Source organism: Podarcis bocagei (genome assembly GCF_964188305.1).
Source record: "Podarcis bocagei genome assembly, chromosome: 1".
NCBI classification, from domain to species: domain Eukaryota; kingdom Metazoa; phylum Chordata; class Lepidosauria; order Squamata; family Lacertidae; genus Podarcis; species Podarcis bocagei.
In genome coordinates this window covers 135,830,371-135,854,064 of record NC_138125.1, presented here as the reverse complement: position 1 = coordinate 135,854,064, position 23,694 = coordinate 135,830,371, and the positions used below count along the sequence as shown (strand labels likewise).

General features: G+C 43.8%; 1 protein-coding gene and 1 long non-coding RNA gene across 3 annotated transcripts in view; one reads left to right on the top strand and one right to left on the bottom strand.

The window, feature by feature from the left end:
- Nucleotides 1-19,600, top strand: part of DRC11 (dynein regulatory complex subunit 11) — an 85,098-nt gene extending 65,498 nt beyond the window's left edge. The window contains exons 15-19 of the mRNA XM_081213489.1: nt 2,313-2,512; nt 10,512-10,598; nt 14,583-14,760; nt 16,913-17,151; nt 18,781-19,600. Of these exons, the coding sequence (XP_081069615.1) occupies nt 2,313-2,512; nt 10,512-10,598; nt 14,583-14,760; nt 16,913-17,151; nt 18,781-18,921 (845 nt within the window). The 3' untranslated portion in view covers nt 18,922-19,600. The remainder of the gene's footprint in view (nt 1-2,312; nt 2,513-10,511; nt 10,599-14,582; nt 14,761-16,912; nt 17,152-18,780) is intronic.
- Nucleotides 1-23,694, bottom strand: part of LOC308581748 — an 81,808-nt gene that overhangs the window by 34,896 nt on the left and 23,218 nt on the right. The gene's annotated exons all lie outside the window — the stretch shown is intronic.

Here is a 23,694-nt window from a genome sequence, read left to right as displayed (position 1 = left end):
CAATTTTACAGAAAGAACATCCTATCACACCTCCAAACTGGGCCAGTTTGCAGATTTTCAGAACAGATCCATGTTAGCAGTAGGGATGGAAGGATCTGTCAATTTCGGTTTCTCATTTTTCCAATCTAGAATTCTGCAAGATTTTTGCAATTTTAAAAAATTGTGGAGATTAGTCAGCATTTTTGTGTGAATTTCTCCCAATAAACAGGTTTTTGTTTGCAGTTTCTCCCATATATAATACTACTTGTATATAATTTCCATGAATATAATCATCTTTAGGCACATTTCCCCCTAATACATGCATTTTCCTAAACGTAGTTTGGATGGAGAACTGCATCACAACATTCAGATAAGTGTGAATTTCGAAGGATGACTGTGTTTTGGTTCTCAGATTATCTCACAAAGTGCTAATTTGATAAATTCAGCTTTAAATACCGCATTGGCCCGAATATAAGCCACACTTTCCCCCCAAATTCCAACCGTTAGCAGCATAGGCGCCGACTCCATGGGGCTTGAGGGGGCTCGAGCCCCCTCAAAAAAATTTTTTGGGGGGCTCAGCCCCCCCCCAATAATCTCGGGCGGGCGCCCTTCCAGCAGAGCGCCGCCGCCGTCCCCCGCCTCCTCCCCACCTGCTCCTTCGCCAGCCAGCCAGCCAGCCGCGCGCCCTAATCGGAGAGCCCCGGCCGTCCCCTGCGAGATTAGGGAATCCCCGGGGGCGGGGGCTCCTGCCTCGCTGCTTCGCCAAGGCACTGCCGGAAATCCCGCGAGAACAGGGGAATCCCGACTGGCCACACCTCCCAGCCAGCCAATCGGCTGGCTGGGGGGGCGTGGCTTGCCCTATTTAGGGCCGGAGCCACTTTATTTGCATATTCATGAGCTTATTTATTATTCATGAGCTTTCCCGGGCCCCCCCAATATTTTTTCTAAGTCCGCGTCCCTGGTTAGCAGTTAAAGTGTGGCTTATATTTGCGACCTTACCAAAATTGGCTTTTAGATCGGCTGCAAGGCGGCACACTGTTGTGGGGAGCCATTGAACTGGTCTGCAGCAGCGACACTGTTGGATTTGGCAGAGCCTCACTGCAGCGCTGGGGACCACGTGGGCTCCAGGCACACTGCAGAAGCCTATCAGCTGTGAGGCAGCGTTCCCCCAAGCTGAGCAGCGGCCCACGCAAGGTCTCCTACGCGCTGCAATCTCTGGTCAGCTGTGAGGCAGTTCCTTTACAGCTGGGCAGCAGGCATTTTCCAGTTACTGTATTCGGCAGCAGACGACCGCATGGGCTTTGGTGGTGAGAGTGTGCTTGTTTGGGACGGGTGCTTGTTGACCCCCATTCCCCCCCCCCTCCCTGGACAAGCGTCATGTGTGTGTTCCTCGTTGTGTGATTGCGCTTCGTTGGGCGGGTGCCTTTCGGAATTCCCCCCTCTCCAATTTTAAGGGAGAGGCTTACATTTAGGGATCGTCTTTTTTTCTTTTTCCTCCTTGAATTTTAAAGGTGCGGCTTATATTCGGGTGCGGCTTATTATTCGGGCCAATACGGTATGAAATGAACTGAATTCCCTCACCTCCATGGCCATGGCCAGAAAAGGTGTGAGAACAATTAGAAACTCCCAAGACTGCAATCCAGTCAAAGTTACACACTTGTAAAGCTTATTGATTTCAATGGGATAGATAAGTACTTGCTCTTTTACTGAAATCATTGGGGCCTACAAGTACATAACTTGCCAAGTGTTTTGCCATACTGAATTTTTGCAGATGCATTATTAGATACACTATTTGTAGAAGGGTGCGTGGATTTTCTTATCTGTGTCTCTTTTCTAAACTGTTTAGAAGCAAGAGTTGTTTTTAAAAGTTTATGGGTGATATCTACTCAGAACTAAATCTTATTGAATTCAATGGGACATACTCCCAGGAAAGTGGAGTTTGGTCAGAGTAGACCCATTAAAGTCAATTGACTTCAATTACTTAAACCCATAAATTTCAATATGACTATTTGGAATTGCCTCTAGGAGACGACTCCATATTTTACTCGTTCCGTTTGTAATTATTGTAGCTCTTATCCTGTTGTATTGTGAAAAACTTTAATAAAGATCTTGTTGGGGGCGAAATGAGTCTATTCAGAGTATGTCTGATGTTAGACATCACCCTACATGTTCCAGCCGCTGACCTGAAAACAAAAGCTCCTGGTTTGGCACTGTCAAGTCTTCCCCCAAACCACTAATGTCTGGGTCAGCACTTGGGAATCACATGGTGGAATACTGGAATGACTACATATGTACCTATACATCGTCATATTGTTCCCATTTCACCTTCATAGGTTCTCAGTCTGTACATGAGAAAGCACCTCTGGTGAAAGCCTTGCTTTTGGCTGGACCCGAAGGAGTGGGGAAAAAGATGCTTATTCATGCTCTCTGCACGGAAACGGGAGCCAACCTCTTCAATTTATCTGCAGCTAATATTGCTGGCAAATACCCTGGCAAGGCTGGTCTGCAAATGATGCTTCACATAGTGTTTAAGGTAGGAACACAAAAGATCCTCTCATTTTAATTTTTTCTTCAAATTTATATAAAACTGTATTTTAGTTGTACAGTAAGTATTCTATTCCATATGCTAATAGGTGATTTATTGTGTATCTCATTTTGATTCATTGTTATAATAATACAATAATACAATAATACATTAGGGAAGTTTTAATGTTTGAATTTTATTCTGTTTTTAGTCCTCTGTTGGGAGCCACCCAGAGTGGCTGGGGAAACCCAGCCAGGTGGGCGGGGTATAAATAATAAAATTATTATTATTGTTGTTGTTGTAAATAAAATTGTAAGGCAGACCCCACAAATAACTCAGAGATGCATTTTAAATAAAAACACACATTCTACTCTTGTAAAAACACGCTGATTCCTGGACCGTCTGCGGGCCGGATTTAGAAGGCGATTGGGCCAGATCCAGCCCCCAGGCCTTAGTTTGCCGACCCATGGACTAATCATTCACTAGTAACCCCAGTTCTAGCAGAGAGTGTTAAATTGCTTACCAACTTAAAGTTTCAAACATGACAGAGCACATGACACACTTGGGAAGTAAATAGTAAGAATTCTACTAACATTTTAATCATTCTTTTTAACTGCCTATTTATTAGCAACATCTTTTTTGTACAGTGGTACCTCGGGTTACCTCCTGCCAACCTAGCAGTTCGAAAGCACATCAAAGTGCAAGTAGATAAATAGGTACCGCTCCGTCGGGAAGGTAAACAGCGTTTCCGTGCGCTGCTCTGGTTCTACTATCAGTGGTTGGTGGTTATTATAACATTAGAGAATCTTAAGTCATTAAACTTGTTGTTACTGTTTAGTCGTTTAGTCGTGTCTGACTCTTCGTGACCCCCTGGACCAGAGCACGCCAGGCACTCCTGTCTTCCACTGCCTCCCGCAGTTTGGTCAAACTCATGCTGGTAGCTTCGAGAACACTGTCCAACCATCTCGTCCTCTGTCATCCCCTTCTCCTTGTGCCCTCCATCTTTCCCAACATCAGAGTCTTTTCCAGGGAGTCTTCTCTTCTCATGAGGTGGCCAGAGTATTGGAGCCTCAGCTTCAGGATCTGTCCTTCCAGTGAGCACTCAGGGCTGATTTCCTTCAGAATGGAGAGGTTTGATCTTCTTGCAGTCCATGGGACTCTCAAGAGTCTCCTCCAGCACCAGAATTCAAAAGCATCAATTTTTCGGCGATCAGCCTTCTTTATGGTCCAGCTCTCACTTCCATACATCACTACTGGGAAAACCATAGCTTTAACTATACGGACCTTTGTTGGCAAGGTGATGTCTCTGCTTTTTAAGATGCTGTCTAGGTTTGTCATTGCTTTTCTCCCAAGAAGCAGGCGTCTTTTTATTTTGTGACTGCTGTCACATTTGCAGTGATCATAGAGCCCAAGTCATTAAACTAATATGCTTCAAATGTAGAATATCTGAATATTTATTTTTATAATTTTTTTTGTAGATATTGTTCAAAGCTACAAGCTTTGTGAAAAAACAAGTAAGGGGCTCACCTGGTGCCTTTGTTACATAAGTCTAGGCGCCAGGCAAAAACATTCCTCTTCTCCCACCTCTTTGGCTATTTAAGCAGTCCTTTTAAATTGTGTGAGGAGGGTTTATACTTTGTTAACTATGTTGTGTAATTTTGTGTTTTTATACTGTAAACTGCCCTGTGAGCCTCGGATGAAGGGTGAGCAACCAACCCCTAAGCTGAACTGATAGGCTTTCTAAATAAAAATGATGGGCATGTGAAGCTGATGGAATGAGATGGGGGAAACAAGGAGGCCCAGAGCTTCGTCCTCAACTCCGTGTTTGCATCAGGCGCCTCTGTGGCAAAGCAAGGCAGAACTTACGCTGGGTGCAAGGCAGACTGAGACAAGGCAAGCGCAAGAAGGGTCTGGGCTGATCTCAGGGCTCAGGCTGTTTTCTAGGAACACAGAGCTCCAATGTTGCATTAGCAAGGAACAAATGTGACCCCTGCCAGCCCTGTATAGCAGCCACAGCTGCATCTAATGGTTAGCACCATCTGTACTAAAAGGTGCTAAAGGGACTCAGCCCTCTCCATCAGTCTCCTAGAGTGGCAGAGCCAGGGAGACTTTAGCCTCACGGGTTCTTCAGTAGAGTCCAAGGGTAGTAGATGTGCTGGGTCCAGGGGTAACCCGGGAAACGCGGTCCAGGACCAGTCCAGAATTTGAAGGTTCTGCTAGGAGTCAGTCCGACAGGGTCAAGGCAGGACACGAGGCAGTAAACCAGGCAAGGATAGGTACAGGATCTCAGACAGGATCTAGCATACAGCAAGCAATGTTGCTCCCGCAACCTGGGGCGGGGTCCGACAGCCTTTTATCTTTGTCGGGGTAGCGGCCGGTCCTGATCCCCCAGCGACTCACCTCCCTGTTTCTCCCGAAGGCGAGCACTCCTCCTGCGAGTACTCAGGTCTCTCCTTCTCTCAGACCATAGTCTCTGCAGCTCGGGAGACGTTGGTGGGTTACTAGACCCAGGGGCTGCCTCAATCCAACTGGTAGTGGAGCAGCTGTAAGTGATGGCCCAGCTGAAGGCAACGAGGTCGTCCCCGCATGTGGAGCCAGGGCAGGCTCAGGCCCCTGACTCGGCCCAGCTGGTGTTTGTTGCAGGGGAACCTGTGCAGACTGGGACTGGCCCTAGACTTGGTACAGATGATGCCTGAGGCAAAGGATCCAGTGCAGACTGAGTCTCCTCTGGGTCCGAATTTGAGCCCGAGTCACAAGCCATCACAGTAGAGCCACACCATCTGGGAGAGGGATGCTGATCTCACAGGTGTGTCAGGTAACAGCGTTTCTGCTTGCCCCACCCCTTCCGAATTGGTAGTCCTCAGCTCCATCACCTGAAGAGGAATTGCATTCCTGGTTCCCCACAGAAACCTCTGCCCTCCCACCTTTGCAGATTAGGACTTAAAATTGCCCAGAATTTGCTTTTGAAACTTTCCAAAGCAGTTAGTGAGCAATACTGTGGCTGCTGTTCAAGAACTAATAGAATCATAGTATTGTAGAGTTTCAGGGGACCCTGGGGGTCACTGAGTCCAACTGTCAAGGTGGTGTCTCCCCTTCACATTAACACCCCGGCACAGTCAGCTTGGTATTTACAGACTTTATTACATATGTACAAGAAACAGATGGGACACGGGATGCGCTGTGGGTAAAACCTCAGCGCCTAGGACTTGCCAATCGCATGGTCAGCGGCTCGAATCCCCGCAGCGGGGTGCGCTCCCGTTGCTCGGTCCCAGCGCCTGCCAACCTAGCAGTTCGAAAGCACCCCCGGGTGCAAGTAGATAAATAGGGACCGCTTACTAGCGGGAAGGTAAACGGCGTTTCCGTGTGCTGCGCTGGCTCGCCAGAGCAGCTTCGTCACGCTGGCCACGTGACCCGGAAGTGTCTGCGGACAGTGCTGGCTCCCGGCCTATAGAGTGAAATGAGTGCACAACCCTAGAGCCATCTGTCAAGACTGGCCCGTACGGGCAGGGGTACCTTTACCCTTTACCTTTACCTTACAAGAAACAGCTACAGTTCAGGATTATGCGTCCAAACCCATTGAGTCAGATTCGGGGAGTGGCTTCCTTTGATTCCCGCGCCAAACGTCTTTGACCCTTACGTTTCATTTTCCTCCTTGTCTGTGCTGATTTGAAAGCTCCCTCCCTTCCAGAGTCTGAGCTCCCTTCCCGAGCCTCTGGGTGGTTGAAGGGCTCTGCAGGATCCCTGAGCCCTTCCTTCTCCTGGCTACTCTCCGCCCTCTCTTCCGCTTCCTCTGTCTCTGGGCGGTTGAATCCCCGAGCCCCTGCTCCGCCTCTTCTGTCACTTCCTCCTCCGAATTCTCCCTGACACCAACCCCCTGCAGTGCAGGAATCTCAGCTCAAGCATCCATGACAGATGGCCTTCCAACCTCTGCTTAAAAACCACCAAGGAAGGAGAGTCCACCACCTCCAGGGAGGGACCGTTCCACTGATGAACAGCTGTTACCATCAGAAATTCATCCCTGGAGTTTAGTCGGAATCTCCTTTCTTTTAACTTGAAGCCATTGGTTCAAGTCCTACCCTCCAGAGTAGGAGAAAACAAGCTTGCTTTATCTTCCATGTGACTGTCCTTTAGGTATTTGAAGGTGACTATCATATCTCCTCTCAGTCTCCTCTTTTCCAAGCTAAACAGACCCTGCTTCTTCAACCATTCCTCATCAGGCTTGGTTTCCAGACCCTTGGTCCTCTTGGCCGCTGTCCTCTGCACATGTTCCAGTTTGTCAGGATCCTTCCTAAATGGTGGCTCCCAGAACTGGACACCTTGGCTTTGTGGAACATGTTATGCAGTCTTTTAGCCAATGTGTGCTAACTTTTGTTGCAAATTTGCTTGTCATTCATTTATAATGAATACAACATTTGTACTAAAGTGTTAGTAATATGCAAATTTAAATTTAACAAGTGTGGTTACTCAGTTAACCAACTGATTAGCATATTGATTAAATGTAAATACATTTTACTGTTTGGTAACAAGGAAAAAAAACTGATTGTCTTTCTCTCCCTGGGTTTTGGGAGGGAGGCACTGACCTTCGGAGTTTGGGAAATTGACATATTACTTGTAATTCGCTGATTCTTCCAGAGAGATTGGGCGCTGGAAGTTCTACACTGGTGTGTGCAAAATTATCACAGGTGATTATAATCATCTGTTTTTCAGCTGGCCATACCAGTTAACATACTAGCTAAATTTAATTTAAACAGAATTGTAGAAGGCACTCATTACTTCCCCAGTCAAAGGTAGTTTTATGTTATCTTGAGATGCAAGTACAGTTGGACCTTGGTTCTCAAATGCCCTGGTACTCCATGTTTTGGCTCCCAAATGCTGCAAACACGGAAGTAAGTGTTCCGGTTTGCGAGCATTTTTCAGAAGCCGAACGCCCGACGTAGCTTCCAATTGAGTTTAGGAAGCTCCTGCAGCGAATCGGAAGCTGTGCCTTGGTTTTCAAACCGTTTCGGGAGTCGAATGGACTCCCGGAACGGATTAAGTTTGAGAACCAAGGTACCACTATATATTTACATAGGAATGACTTAGTTAATGTCACTATTTTATAAAAGCTGAGTAAACAAACAAGTATAGCATTTATATTGTGTTAGTGACCAGGCCAATGACATTGGAAAATAGGTATATATTATGCTGAAGTAAATGTAACAGATTACTAAGTATAAGTATCTTATAAGCATCAGGTAGAAAGGAACAGATCCATAGACTAAATCTTGAGTTAATATCACTTTATATCTATATAAGCAAATAATTAGACTTGCCTTTTAACTTCATGATAACGATCCTTTTGGTCTTTTCTGACCATGTATTTGTAATGTGTCTGGTAGTAGTAGTAGAAAAATAATTTGAATAATTGCAAATATTATCAGTATTTGATGAATTAGGGTCTGCCAATTGAACACTTAATTGAACACAAAACACCCAGATTTCTGAGTATAAATGTTATTCTTGTGAATATCGAGTAAAGCACGAGATAATTCTCTGCTTAAAAGCATGATTATATGGTTATTTGGTTTCTGAGTCTTTTTTTTTTGGCTGATATCGCTGGATGTGTAAACTATTTCTGTCCAACCTTGAGTTTAAAAATATAACATTAAGAAATATTCTTGAGGCTACAAATTGCTCACACATAATAGAAGCCTCAAACAGCTGTTTTTATTGCTACTTCTCTGTAATAGAAATAGAATGCAATCACAACATGAGAACAAGCAACAAAGGAATAAACTTCTGCTAAACAAGCATTAAAGGGCTGGTTTACAGAACACTTCTTGGAAACAAAGGCTGAACAGTTGAGAACAACAAGCTTCATCTGCCATGAAATGCTATCACAGTCTTCACTTAAAGCAGTATTAGAAAGGTTAAGGAGCCATCTGCTGGTGGCTGCAACAAAATGAAGAGCAAAGCACTCTAATAAAATTTCAATTATAAATTAATTGCATAGTCCATTTAATTATACATAGATTCAAACTACTCATGGATAATTCAAATGAAGTACTTTCATTGGAACATACAGTCTGCTACATATCCGCCAACAATTTCAATTAGATACCAATGGATTGTGGGTGTCTCATTTGGTTAAAAAATACAGCAGAACAGTAGACTCTTGATCAGATCAAGACAACAGAATACCCCTGTTCTACACATAGGCTAATCTGCTCATTAATAGTTAATTCTTGTAAACTAGAAAATAGAGGCCATCAGATGGATGATTTATCTGAGTTAATATAAAGTGGGAACACTCCCTGTTTTGCTTTAGGTTATTTAACAGCAAAACAGACAGTAATATTCTAGGATCTGCACCTGTCTATTTAACAATATTGATTATACTGTAGAAGCTTAATTGTACAGTGTGTATAACTGATCAGCTCCTTAGAACAAATGTATTTAAAAACAAAAACACAGGAAGAGAAGGAAAAATAGGAATTCCAAAGTCACATAGTTTAAAAATCCATAATTTTATCTAGAATTGTTAACAGAAAAAAATGGCAGAATTATCAGTGAATTTATTATGTACTGGCTAAAGGGTGCATTTTATAATGTTCTTGTGTTCAGCAGGGTGAATGTGGTGTTAGGGGATACATTGTGCTCCTTCTGGGGTAGTTTGTCCACCTTTTGCCCCCACCCTCAAGAGCACTCACCTCTCACCTGGGGCTCCTGGAAGCTGTCAGCAGGCGACTGCAGCCACACCCCAGGAAATGCCTTTGACTGGCTGGCTAAACCAGGTGATGCATCTCAAACCCTCAGTGAGTTAGGGACTTCCACTACATGTGAAGACTGAGTGGACAAGGTCAAGAAGGCTGTTTCTGCACATTCTATAGAGGGAGTGAGGGGTAGATGGGGTTCATCAACCTGGGAAAGGAGCCCACCTAGGAGAAGGAAATCTCTGATCCTAAACCTCCACTACCTTGGTGCGGGGCATCTTTGGGATAAGAAAAGGCTATGGCAGAAGTTTTTAACCTGTGTGCCTCAGCACCCTTGGGTGACTTAATGATTGGTCAGGGGCGTAGGGAGGGGCAGCTGCCCCCTCAATAAATATCGATAAAAATACAAAACTAACTGATGTTCTGCCCCCCCTCCCAAACAAGAGGCCTGCCCTCCCCCAACAAAAATCCTGGCTATGCCCATGGTCAAGGTCCTCCTCTCTCCCCCCCTCCTTCCTCACATCAGCCATCCTTCCTTCATATCTGCAAATCTCTCTGTGTCTTTATCCCTCTCTCTCTGTCTCTTTGGAGGGCAACCAAAATGGTCAAAGGCCTGGAAACGATGCCTTATGAGGAACGGCTAAGGGAGCTGGGCATGTTTAGCCTGGAGAAGAGGAGGTTAAGGGATGATATGATAGCCATGTTCAAATATATAAAAGGATGTCATATAGAGGAGGGAGAAAGGTTGTTTTCTGCTGCTCCAGAGAAGCGGACACGGAGCAATGGATCCAAACTACAAGAAAGAAGTTTCCACCTAAACATTAGGAAGAACTTCCTGAGAGTAAGAGCTGTTCGCCAGTGGAATTTGCTGCCAAGGAGTGTGGTGGAGTCTCCTTCTTTGGAAGTCTTTAAGCAGAGGCTTGACAACCATATGTCAGGAGTGCTCTGATGGTGTTTCCTGCTTGGCAGGGGGTTGGACTCGATGGCCCTTGTGGTCTCTTCCAACTCTATGATTCTATGATTCTTCCCTGGCCCAGCCCGAGTCCTGCTCCTTTTCCTCTCTGCATTCCAGTCCCGTCCAGATACCTTCTCTTCCTCCTCGGCAGCCAAAGGAGCCCCATTTGAAAGTCGTTCCCTTGGCTGTGACTCCTTTGACTGAAGTCAGTGAGGGAGATACTGCATGGTCTGGGAAGGCACGAAGAAGCTCCCATCCCTGGAACATAACATGGCGCTGGGTCAAGACGCAGAACTCTCATCTTCACTTAGCCTGACTGGTATATTGTAGTGTTATGACGTGAAACTCTTTCACCTCTCAGGTCGCCAAACAGCTACAACCATCAGTCATATGGATTGGAGACGCGGAGAAAACTTTCTACAAGAAGGTGCCTAAAGCTGAAAAGGAGGTAAATCCAGTTTTCCATACTATAGTAGCAGAATCACAGGTTCACAAACAAAAGATAGCATTTCACAGCATCACAAGACTGGGTGGCTAGTCTTCGTTTTTCCTTTGAAAAACAGACTGCCTCATCCTCCACTGGTTGGTCATGGAACATATGCTAATTTCTGGCTTATACAGAATTCTTCACTGGGCCCTATGGAAATGGAAAAACCAAATCATTTTAAAAGGCAAAAAGGAGAGGCGAGTTTAAAAGTAAAGGTAATGGTGACTTTATGGAGAACATTGAAACCAAATTTTCAGTTTTGTATTGATGTTAGAATCTGAATTTTTTACTTTTTATAAATCAGTTACATATAAGACGCTCAAATGTGAGTCTTGAACAAGCACAGATGTATCAAGCTTCAGATCTTGAAACTCTTATCTACTCATTAATATGTCTTAATTACTTTCTATTCATCATTTGTTTTCATGATAAAATGAAAACGGCAAATTTGCCTACTAGTGAAATATTAGTTGAAAAGAAGCTTTAATCCTGCAGATGTTACCCCTTGATTTTAGTTCTAAACTTGGTCGTTTCTAGGTGTAACTGCAGAGACATCTGAGATAAGCTTTTCAAAAATTGCATGTAAATGTTGAACCTGGCTATGAGGTGACTGATGCCCTCTACTGGTTAAAGTTGGCATAAACAGCTTGCCACACTGATCTCATGGAATAAAGCTGCACGTGTTATTGGGCCAATGTTCTTCCACAAACTCTTTCATGTACTCTTACAGCAACAGAAAGTACTCCATTAAATGTTTTGTATCTCATAGCCTAAAGTAAAAGAGTCCGTTAATCTCAAACTGTTCCACATAAAGACTTGAACTGTGACCAAGCGTTGATTTTGTACCCTTTGTGTGTAAAAGTTTGAAGGTTCATAGAAGGCAGTCAAGTCAAAATGAAGCACATTGATTTCAAAGGGAGAATTTAACAAATGATTAAATCTCATCCATCAATATTAGTGAACGCAATAAGTGTTTTGAGTTGGCTGAGTTAATAATAATAATAATAATAATAATAATAATAATAATAATAATAATAATTTATTTATACCCCGCCCATCTGGCTGGGCTTCCCCGGCCACTCTGGGCGGCTTCTAAAAGAATATTAAAATACTATAATACATCAAACATTAAAAGCTTCCCGAAACAGGGCTGCCTTCAGATGTCTTCTAAAAGCCTGGTAGTTGTTGTTCTCTTTGACATCTGGTGGGAGGGTGTTCCACAGGGAAGGCGCCACTACTGAGAAGGCCCTCTGCCTGGTTCCCTGTAACTTGGCTTCTCGCAGTGAGGGAACCGCCAGAAGGCCCTCAGCGCTGGACCTCAGTGTCAGGGTAGAACGATGGGGGTGGAGACGCTCCTTCAGATATACTGGACCGAGGCCGTTTAGGGCTTTAAAGGTCAGCACCAACACTTTGAATTGTCCTCGGAAACGTACTGGGAGCCAATGTAGGTCTTTCAAGACCGGTGTTATGTGGTCTCTGCGGCCGCTCCCAGTCACCAGTCTAGCTGCCACGTTCTGGATTAATTGCAGTTTCCGGGTCACCTTCAAAGGTAGCCCCATGTACAGCGCATTGCAGTAATCCAAGCGGGAGATAACCAGAGCATGCACCACTCTGGCGAGACAGTCTGCGAGCAGGTAGGGTCTCAGCCTGCGTACCAGATGGAGCTGGTAAACAGCTGCCCTGGACACAGATTTGACCTGCACCTCCATGGACATCTGTGAGTCCAGAATGACTCCCAGACTGCGCACCTGGTCCTTCAGGGGCACAGTTACCCCATTCAGGACCAGGGAATCCTCCACACCTGCCCGCCTCCTGTCCCCCAAAAACAGTACTTCTGTCTTGTCAGGATTCAACCTCAATCTGTTAGCCGCCGTCCAAAGCTGGTTAAAGCGAAGAGTCCATTCAGTGGTGGCCGTGTTACATGCATGAAGAGCCTGCCTACTCCAGCATCCCGTTTTCACAGTGGCCAAACAGGGAGCAGAACATGAGCTCCCCACTCTCTCCCCTCCCCTGGTTTCCACCAATGGGTTTTCGGAAGCATGGCTGGCTCCAACCGTGGAAATAGAGCAGGGATATCCTAGCTCGTAGCCATCGATGCCCCTCTCCCCCAAGGACTTGTCCTGTCCTCCTTTAAAGTCATCCAAGTCGGTCGCTATCACTGTCTGCTGGGAGAGGGCATTTTGATCAGACATACAGGAATAGCTTCTTCTTCCTGTTTTCAGAAGCTTCTGTTCGGAGTGCTGGTTGACTGGTTCTTACCCACTTCCTCTTCTCCTTTCCATGGCAGTTAATTCAATTTGAAATATTGAAAAGAGGGGATTAATTAGTTAAACGAATGTACATATAGCACTGTAAGAGATGAAGACGGGCGAAACATCATTCTGTACCTTATGAGATGCTGCTCTAATGAGGCCCCTAACTTTAGGTAGGGTTTTCTGGCATATGGGGGCTGCTGTTTAAAGGGGGAACCTTTCAAGTCCCCTGAATGTGAATGGAGCAACCCTTACTCCAGTCCCAATCCAGAATACCAAAGCACCACCCAATTAATTACTAGTACATCTATCAAATTTAGTTGCAGCATTTACAAACTTGCAATTAATTTAAAACCAAAAACTAGCTTCAGAGTTGTGCTTTGAAAATAACCATTTCTTTAGCATGGACAGAAGGACCATGCTAAAGATTAGTGCTGTACTTTGACTCCTGGGTTCTAGCCTTAAAATCTTGTTACACAAGACTTCTCCCTATCTAAGCCAAGTTTTCCACAGATACAGCAGAGATCAAGTATATTCTTTTGTGGATTGAGTATTTTTTATTCCTAAGTATGCCACAGTATTTTAACTTAATATTTACATGTGGGTCCCACTTAGTGAACACAATGTTTTTCCTGGAAATCGTTCATTGGGTAAGTGTTCACATAGCGAGTCCACAATTTCCATTATTTCCTATTGAAATATTTCCAATCCGGGATTTGTCTGATCTCTTCCCTGCCCCGCTCTCTTAATGATTTCTTCCTGAAATGGCTTCAGCCAATCCACAAAAGAGAGGTAAAGGCGGGGGGGGGGGAATGTCTGAGCTGCCTGATTTATCCGATTTTTCCTCCTCTTTGATTCATCTGATCTGCCCCACCCTTTGATTTCTACCTGAAAATGGCTGTTGCTGGCTAGCAAAGCACAAAAAAAGGAAGTAAGAAATTCATCTGTTTGGATAAGTGAATCTGTGGGGCATATAGTGGGTTTTGGGCATAATTCTCTTAAGTGAGGATAAGTGAATTTTCAGATAGTGAGTGTGCAGATAGCAGGACGTGTGTGTAATTGGTATGGGAATGATTCCATAACTTAAAAACTGTTATCTGTTTACACACTCTTTCTTGTGTATATTAATAGCTTTGTTCCAAAGTGTGATCCATAAGGAAATAGGCTGCTGGAGTAGCAGCATATATTTTACTGTAACATTGGAACATCACAATAATGATGTAAGAACATTACTTTGATACTGTCGCTAGATCAGTGCAGCTCAGCAGATATATAAACAGAATGTCTAGGAATTATTCCAAGAATATTAACCTGAGTTTTAGCAAGCGTCTCAAGGCAGAGTTTTAAATTTGTAAATTCAACAAGGGTGGGTTTGAACCTGTAAATGAGGCTAAGCAAGAAAAGGAAGGACAGAATCACCATGACAAATCCTAGCAAATATGTCACATTTTTGTGCTATGAAGATTGAACAGGCTACCCAAAAAAGCTTTTGGTTTACTGTAATCAAAGCAAGTCCTGCCAAATAGAATTGACTATTCCTGCAAATATATGAGAAGTCTAATACTAAGTTATGCCTTCATAATCATAAAATCAAGTGAGTTTGTTCTAAAATCGTATATTGGTCCAAATAAAAGTTTCACATATGATACCTACTCCTATCTAACATTTCACTTACTTGTATTTGATCTGGAAGTTGGAACCCAGACGACTGAAAAAGCAACTTCCTAAAATTTTGAAAACCCTGAAAATTGAAGACAGAGTATTGATAGTAGGAACCAGTAAGCGTCCCTTTGATGCAGACCTCAAACCCTTCTGCAGAGTTTACAAGAAAATCATTCTGGTTCCAAGGCCAGACTACGCATCAAGATTTGGCAAGTATCTGAAAACGTGATGAATATGCTGTTTACATAAAGCTAATTTATGCAAACATGCTCAAAACATTTGTAAAGTGCATTATATTAGATAGGCTGTCAGAAATGCATTCTAGACAAAGTTGTTTGCAGCGTTTGTGGTGCCCACAAGAGTTTCTCTGGGTTTCAAATGTATCCATGGGCACAAAATGATTGATGGCCCCTGGACTACACATTGTAACATGTCCCCCTCCAAAAAACACCATCAGGAGTAGCAAACTATACAGTAGTTGGCTGCACAGTAAAAGTCAACCGTTGGTTTGTTTCACTAAATCAAAGTTAAGATGAGGTGCAGTTTGTTTGTGTTCAGACGTAGCAAGTCACCACCATTAATTGAAACAGAAGTGAAAGTTTCTGATCTCCAGAGGAGACAAGAAGAGAGGGAGCATGCAAACCTGGAGGCCCTAAACCAGTGTTTTCCAAAGTGGGCAATACCATCCCCTGGGAGGCACTGGAACGATCCAGGAGGGCGGCAGGAGCCTCGGATGCAATGGGGGGAATTGGATAATAATAACGGGGTGGTGGAAGCGTAAAGAAAGGAGAAAATTTTGAAAAACTGTTTCATCTGTTGTGTAATGACACTTCCTGCCAGTGGGGTGCTGTTGCGGGATGAGATGCCTCCCCTGAACTTCTTCTCAAGGCAAGAGGTTTTCCTGGGTTTGGGTGAACCCTTTTCGTCTTCACTCAGCCTGGGAAGTGGATCATAGCTTGCCTGACTATTTGGCAGGTGGGCTGCAACACCAAACCTGCCCTGCCCCTGGGGTGAATTGGACTGAGCACAGGGGGGCAATGAGTTGTGTTTTTGTTTAAGGGGTCCATAAGCCAAATAAGAGGGACGTGGGTGGCGCTGTGGGCTAAACCACAGAGCCTAGGGCTTGTCGATCAGAAGGTTGGCGGTTCGAATCCCCGCGACGGGGTGAGCTCCCGTTGCTCGGTCCCTGCTCCTGCCAACCTAGCAGTTTGAAAGCAGGTCAAAGTGCAAGTCGATAAATAGGTACCGCTCCGGCAGGAAGGTAAACATGTTAGAATATAGAGATGACAAAGATGACAGAGGTTGGAAAGTAACAATTGGGAGTTGCTATAAAATTATGGACATTGGGATGCAGAAAGGGGGGGTATGGGGAAGTCCCAGAAAAGAGGTTTATGAAAATATGATATGAAATTATACGTGTATGTTTGTCTTTTTAAGTGTTTGTTTGTTCTATAAAATTTTGTAAAACCAATAAAAATTTTTTTTTAAAAAAAGGAAGGTAAACAGCGTTTCTGTGTGCTGCTCTGGTTTGCCAGAAGCGGCTTAGTCATGCTGGCCACATGACCTGGAAGCTGTACTCTGGCTCCCTCAGCCAGTAAAGCGAGATGAGCGCCGCAACCCCAGAGTCGTCCGTGACTGGACCTAAAGTTCAGGGGTACCTTTACCTTTTTAAGCCAAATAAATTTGGGAACCTCTGTCCTAAACCATTCTTTATGGTACGTGCAAAGTAGGCCAATGTTTATATTTTTTTACAGAGGGAAGGTTCTTTGTGCAGCATTTGCCTAGTGCTGCTAAGACTGATCACTCCCATACTGACGATTTCCCCTGGCATCTTAGTCTAATATGGAGAAATGGGTAGCCAAATTTTCTCCAGGGTTTTAGGGGTGATATAACCACAATTTATAGAACAGTACTGTAGAGTTGCCACATAGTTGGTCGCCTTCATTTTAAAAGCAAGCAACTGAAATAAGCACAGTCAGAGCAGATTCCTGCAGCCATATGACCTCTGCTGAAGCAATTGTACTTTTACCTTTGGGGAGAGTTTTGCAGGAGGAGCCAGTCCTGGGAATGATTTTGCACAGACAGACAAAAGTTATAGCTTATTACATTCTGTATCAGTTTTTTAAAAAAATATTGCATCAGGATATGTGGAACCACAATTTTGAGATTAATTGTAGTGTCCATTCAGAGTCTTCTGAAGAAAGTCAGCATGCGATACCAGACATTCTCGTTGTTTCTTAAATTAGTAGACATGCAGTCAGATGCTTAAACTTACTATTGTGTTGCTAGAGCTGCTACTGCTACACAAGCAGGTTTCTGAACATTCAGGTCATAACCTGGTTGTCTTTTATTATTGGACAGTTTTATGGAAACACGTCATTGAGCAGAATGGAGGGGTATTCTCCAAAAATCTGAACATCAGCTGCTTGGCACAGGTTTCTGATGGTTACACTCAGGGACACATAGTCAAAGCAGTTCAAACAATCTTAACTGAACGGCGCCTAATGCAGCTGAACAAGAAGCCACTGACTGCTGCTGAATTCCTGGTGTGCCTAGCCAGGCAGGATCCAGTTTACAAGGAGGAGGAAGAAACATACAAGGTAGTGCTTGCCTGGTGATAATCCTTTTTGCCTTAATTAAACAGAAAAACAGAGTTTTGCACAGCACTTTCAAGAGTACGGTTTGCCTCCGGGGTCTCAACATATATTTGGAGGTGTGTGTTAACATCCTGATTTCCCTTCACCTCCACAGATTTGGCATGATGCCGGCATGCTGTGTGTGTTGCATGCAGTACAGATATGTCTGATAACCTGTGATCTTTTGACCATCCTGATTTGGAGGGATAAAGACTCCGCAGCATCTTGCACACCTGCCTTGCAATCAGTTCTCACACACTGCATGTAGATACTACATTTCCCTACTGAGGTGAACTAGGGTGGTACAGTGGGGTCAATCCTGATGTCCCACTGCATCCTGTACACAATATATGAATGAGCCTTTTACTGTGTTTTACATACTGTATAACCCACCAAAATGTCTCCCAGCAAAGGGCAGGATACAAATTTTAAAAATAAATGAAGGAAATAAATAATGTGGAATGCAAGCTGATATTCTCTACCAACCATATTGAGAAAATGATGAGAGGGCAAAATCTGTTGATGCAAGAAAATGTTTTGTTGACAAATTGGTTATACAACTGTCCTGTATTTACAGAGAGTTAAATATCCCACTGAAGATGACCAAGCATGCACTGAAACCAACTATCTAGCTTCTAGCCTATGTCACATCAGTACATGTAGAAACATCATATTTTTTATTCTTTTATCACGTTTATATTTAAGCTTTCTTCCAGCAACCTCTGATTCTCCTGAGTCCAGTCCACAGTCACATTTCAAATGAATATTTCTTCTATTTCTGTTATTTAGAATAACAGAAGTACTTTCTATTATTACTCTACAAAACATGACATGCCTTACCTGACATGCCTATAGTAAGAGTGCCAGTCCATAATGAGAAATATCCATTATCCCAAGTTTTTTGAGATGAATACCCAATGAATTCATTCTGTCAAGAAAGAGACCCATCTCAAAAGCAGCCATTTCCTACTTCTTGGGATACCGGCAGTGTTTTAAGGCCAAAGAATTCCCATATACTATAGTATTTGAAAACCAAGTGTTGCAAAATGATTTTAAAATTTTCTATCACCTAATTGTAATCATTGCCCGCTTGCATCTACTTCATTTTTGTAAAAAACAAAAACACTATTAAAATTCCTAGCTGACATTCCTTGTTTAATTTTTGCAAAAAAAGAAAAGAAAATCAGGAAAGCCTGCGACAAACAGTTAATGATTTCCCCGCTCACTGAAATCAGATAACCCAACTCACTCACTCATCTTGCGACATTGCCAAATTTCAAAGAGCAGAATTTTCAACTACAGTTATATACCCTGGGAAATAGGGTTGATCACAGAGATTGTAATGCTATCATAACTATAGCAACTTAAGTACCACAGCTATGTATTCATGTTAATGAGCCACTTCAAGCAGATGATTGCTACTGTTCTCGTTATAATAGCGTTCTCAGGAGATCTAAAGACTGTGATGCCGCTTCTACATGAGCCACCCACAATTAGGGTTCTTATCAGAAAAGGACTACAGCGGGCAGAAAAATACATGTTACTTGCATACTTTCAAGCTTCTAAAAAAATTGTTTCCGTCTGATTCTGTAGGCTTGGTATGCAAGGACTCCTTTGGGGAAAGCTCGAATCAAGTCGCTGACCGTGAATGAAGATACCGGAAAGGGGAAAGGGAAGGGGAAAGACAAGGGGAAGGGGAAAGAGAAGAAGAAGAAAGGGAAGAAGAAGAAGTAGGAGCGGTTGCTTGCTACTCAACACAGCTGATAGCATTGTTACCTATTGAATGGATGGGGGGGGGGAGTCTTCCTTTGAAATCACAGTTCCCTGCTTGATATCCCAGAACAGCCTATATCTAAAAATGTATTGAACAAGGCATCAGTGTGACGCTGAAATCCTTTAAGGTAAACTAGTGACCACTGAACTTTATTATTGCTACCTAGACTATTTCTTATAAACTCAGATAGGATAGATTCTTAGAAATGTATTATTAAATTTATGGTAATCTGCCTAAGAATGTAATTGCATATTTAGGCGCTCATTTTTTATCATTCCTCCTCCTTCACGCTTCCCCCGTTGAAGGTGCAGCTTAAACACATGCAAAGGAATCTCCATAGGGCTCCACAAAGCCCCATTTCTCACTTTCCACCTTCTTCATCAGCCCACAAAGAGCTGAGCAGTGAATGGGACGTCCCAGAACTTGAAGAACTTGTCAGTGTAGAGAGAGGGAGGCACACGAATTCCCATTCCTTGGGCATGGAAGTTGGGGCAGGTAGGAACTCAACTGAGCATTATGGAGGTGCTTTTCTGTGTTATAGGTCATATATGTTTACGCCTGACAAAACTTTTTCAGAATCTGTATGTATCTGTATGTCTTGATGTATTTACTTTTCAATAAAATGTTCAGAGCTCAAAAGGTTGTTTTCTATTTTAATATAACTTCCATTTCGAAACATGGTATCCAAACCACTGAACATAGATGATGATGATTTTTAAAATTACAGGGGCCTGCCTGGGTCTCAAGTTCCACAGATTCCAGAACCAATGAGTCCAAATTTCAGAAATGTTTGGATTGGCTGGAGTTCATAATCTACAAAGCAAATGACTAGATGCACATGCAGTTTTCAATAATATCAAAAGATGCAGCCAGTTCAAAATGTATAACTTACCGGGGGGGGGGGGGGCAGAGGCCTTCTCCAGTTTTGAGTGGGACCTTGGGAGAGTCTTACAGTGGATTTAAGTTTTGCTTCCACCACCAATGGTGGCTGCAGGCCTTTCTCAGTGGCCTCCAGATGGCTCCCCTTCCTTTTTTTACAAAGAACTTTGCCACTGGTGCTTGTAGGGAGTCGCAGCAGAAGCAGAACTCTTCCTTGAGTGGTTTCCACCCAATGCCTCAGGATCCCAGTGCAAAACATTAAAGCCAGGGGTTGGTGGAGACAGGAAGAATTGCCACCTATAAGTTGCTGAGAACTCTGCTAGTGACCACAAAACTTAGGATTTTTTAAAGGGATTGTATAGGACAGGCACCACCAGTTTGGGACCCAGCATCTGCCCAAGGAAGTTGGGTGCCACTGCCAGCCTAGTTTGATACCAATATATGAGGGCACTATCATTTGAGAAACAGTATGCAAATACTGTAGAATAAGTGAAAGTGTTTTAAAACCACTATGCTTTGGGGGGAACCTGTGCCCACCCCCAGATGTTGTTGGAATCCCAAGCCCACTCATGACATAATGGGAGTTATAGTCCATCAACATTTGGAGGGCCACAGACTCGCCCTCCCCACCCCAGCTTCAGGCTATTCTGCCTGTCAGGATTTTATGATTGCCTAAATAGTCTCACAGGGACGCAGGTGGCGCTGTGGGTTAAACCACAGAGCCTAGGACTTGCTGATCAGAAGGTCGGCGGTTCGAATCCCCATGACGGGGTGAGCTCCCGTTGCTCGGTCCCAGCTCCTGCCAACCTAGCAGTTTGAAAGCACATCAAAGTGCAAGTAGATATATAGGTACCGCTCCGGCGGGAAGGTAAATGGCATTTCCGTGTGCTGCTCTGGTTCGCCAGAAGCGGCTTAGTCATGCTGGCCATATGACCCGGAAGCTGTACGCCGGCTTCCTCGGCCAGTAAAGCGAGATGAGCGCCGCAACCCCAGAGTCGGTCACGACTGGACCTAATGATCAGGGGTCCCTTTACCTTTACCTAAATGGTCTCACACTCATCACAGGCAGTCCAGGCAGCACCAAGAGCCCTGACAGCATGATGGGCACCCTTAAAATAGGGCGGAAAACATCTGACCTCCTTCACTATGGATAGGGACTTATTTTCCATTAAGATTTTGTCATGGAAATACTGGGTTACACTGACCCACCATTTCATGAGGCAACTTTTAAGCAGGGCATTGACCCCTCTGTTGTTCAAATATGAACCACCATGAGTACAATATTCTTTTTAAAAGGCTATGATTTGAAAGCAAATGTGCAAGGAAATTCACTGAAGAGTGTTTCAAAAGAGGCCTGCTTTTGCCTTCCTTTTACTGATTGCTACTAAAGAAATTCCAGTGCAATTACTCAAGTACTTTTGGCAGAAGGAAGTGATTCATCTACAGCAGACTAGTCCAAGGTGACTAGAAAAAGAAGATGTCATGTTCTCATTTGTAAATGAGATGGATCTACCAAATTTTAGTTAAATTATTTATATCCTCTATTATTATTAAATTACTGGGTGTTCATTGCAAGAACAATCATAATGCCTGTAATTATGGTAGTGATGATGTGAATGTCAGACTTCCATTGCAATTATTCTGAGCTTCATCATAAGATAATTTACCAATAAATTGAGTTAACTACTTTTTTTAATCTAGAAAAAGTTGCATGGTATTATGAAATTAAAACATCTTAATTACTGTGAATGGGTTGATGATTATGATTTTGTCTGATGGAGACCAGGAATTTCACAAAAGAAATTTAATGTCCCATTATGACCTGGAATTTATCCCCAAACTTCTAAAGTCCAGTGCGCACATACACATACACATACACATAGAACTAGTTTGTGGCAAGTTTTAATTAGGAGACAAAAAGACTTAGGGAAGAAAGCTGGGAGTCCAGGCTGGCCCAAGGCATTTGGCTGCCTGGAGTGAAGAAAGCAGCCTGCCCTGCTTCTATTTCATGCACAACAGATGACCATCCTGGCTGTTGAATCTCACTTCAGTGCGTCGGGAGTGTATTTACCTGAGGGTAAAAGGAGTGTGGACCAGGCCCAGTAAGATTTACCGTATTTTTTGCACCATAACACTCACTTTTTTCCTCCTAGAAAGTAAGGGGAAATGTCTGTGCATGTTATGGAGCGAATGCCTGTGGGTGGCGGGGGGGATCTGCTGCAGTCGTGAGCAGAGGATCCATGGTTCCCCTTCCTTCCCTCCTCCATGGTTACAAAGCATGGATCCACATGGATCCTCAGGATTTTTGCATTGGGCTACTCCAAACTCACTGTCGGATCACATGTCTGTGGCCACAGCATGAACCACAAAAATCATATATCCACTATTTCGTTTAGAATATTTTTTTCCTTGTTTTCCTCCTCTAAAAACTACGTGCGTGTTATGGTCTGGTGCGTGTTATAGAGCGAAAAATACAGTAACTGCCAGTTCAGGTGGCTTCCGCAGGTAGAATCAGGAGGGAGAACTATCCTGTCCTTTGCCTCAGGCAGCAAATGTCTTAGGCCAGGGGTAGGGAACCTAAGGCCCAGGGGCCGGATGTGGCTCAATCCGGCCCACGGACAGTTCAGGAATCGGTGTGTTTTTACATGAGTAGAATGTGTCCTTTTATTTAAAATGCATCTCTGGGTTATTTGTGGGGCATAGGAATTCGTTCATATTTTTTTTCCAAAATATAGTCCGGCCCCCCACAAGGTCTGAGGGACATTGGACCAGCCCACTGCTGAAAAAGGTTGCTGACCCCTGGGTTAGGCCAATCTGTACAGGAGACAACTAGTCAGTTTTGGGAATCTTAAACAGGTTCAGTAGTTTTGCTATCTCCATATAAGAGCCTAATTGCTCTCTTCAACACTCTACTTCAATATTTGAAACACTGCACTGTAAATCTCCAGGGTGTCTCTTACCCAAAGGAAACTAAATCCAACAGTGCAGGCCATAAAACCTCTTACTACTCGGGGAGGTAAGATACACTTAATATATTACTTTAAAATGCTCAGGTGCTCTTCTGCACAGTCCAGGCTTTAGACATGCCACAACATAAGTGTTTAACAAGGCTCTGTGTAAGTAGCAAGAAACTTTGGAGTTCCTACAAGTGCAGAATGAGATTTGGGGGCAGTGAGTACTTTATGGGGGAGGGACTCTGGAAACATTACAAGGCAGTCTTCTTATTGGCTATGGATCCACCATCACATAACATGGGTGAATTTCACTGCTAACAAGTGATGGGGGTTAAATCAATAGCAACTTTTGCTCATTTTCAGCTGAAAGCTATGGAAACATTGTGCAAAGTGAATGCTTCCGTTATGGTGCCTTGGCATTAGCAGTTATCGGATCACAAACACCCGTGTTGAGGGGCAACATCAGCACAGACTTTCCATCATTCAGGGCCAAAACAGGTGTGTCATGAAATGTGTGGATGCATCTGTTTGTTTGTTTTCCTTTAGGAGCAAGCAGGATTAGGACTGTGACATGCGGGGAGATGAGGTTGAAAACCTTTCCCACCAAAAATATGTCTCCATTTCCCAAAGTTGGTATTTGGCATAGGAGAGAAGCTCATGTTTTCATAGAATCACAGATTTTTAGCGTTGGAAGGGTCATGTGATCCGACAGGAATCTTTTGTCCAATGTGGGGCTCAGACCCAGGACGCTGAGACCCAGGTCGTGCTCTGCCGACTGAGCTATAGAAGCATCATTCGTGGGGCTAAAAGCAGCTGAAGGACATTTTTGATGGAACTGTGGCATAGGGAAGGTTTTAAAAAACTTCTCTGCATACTGTGACCCTCATCCTGCTATGAACC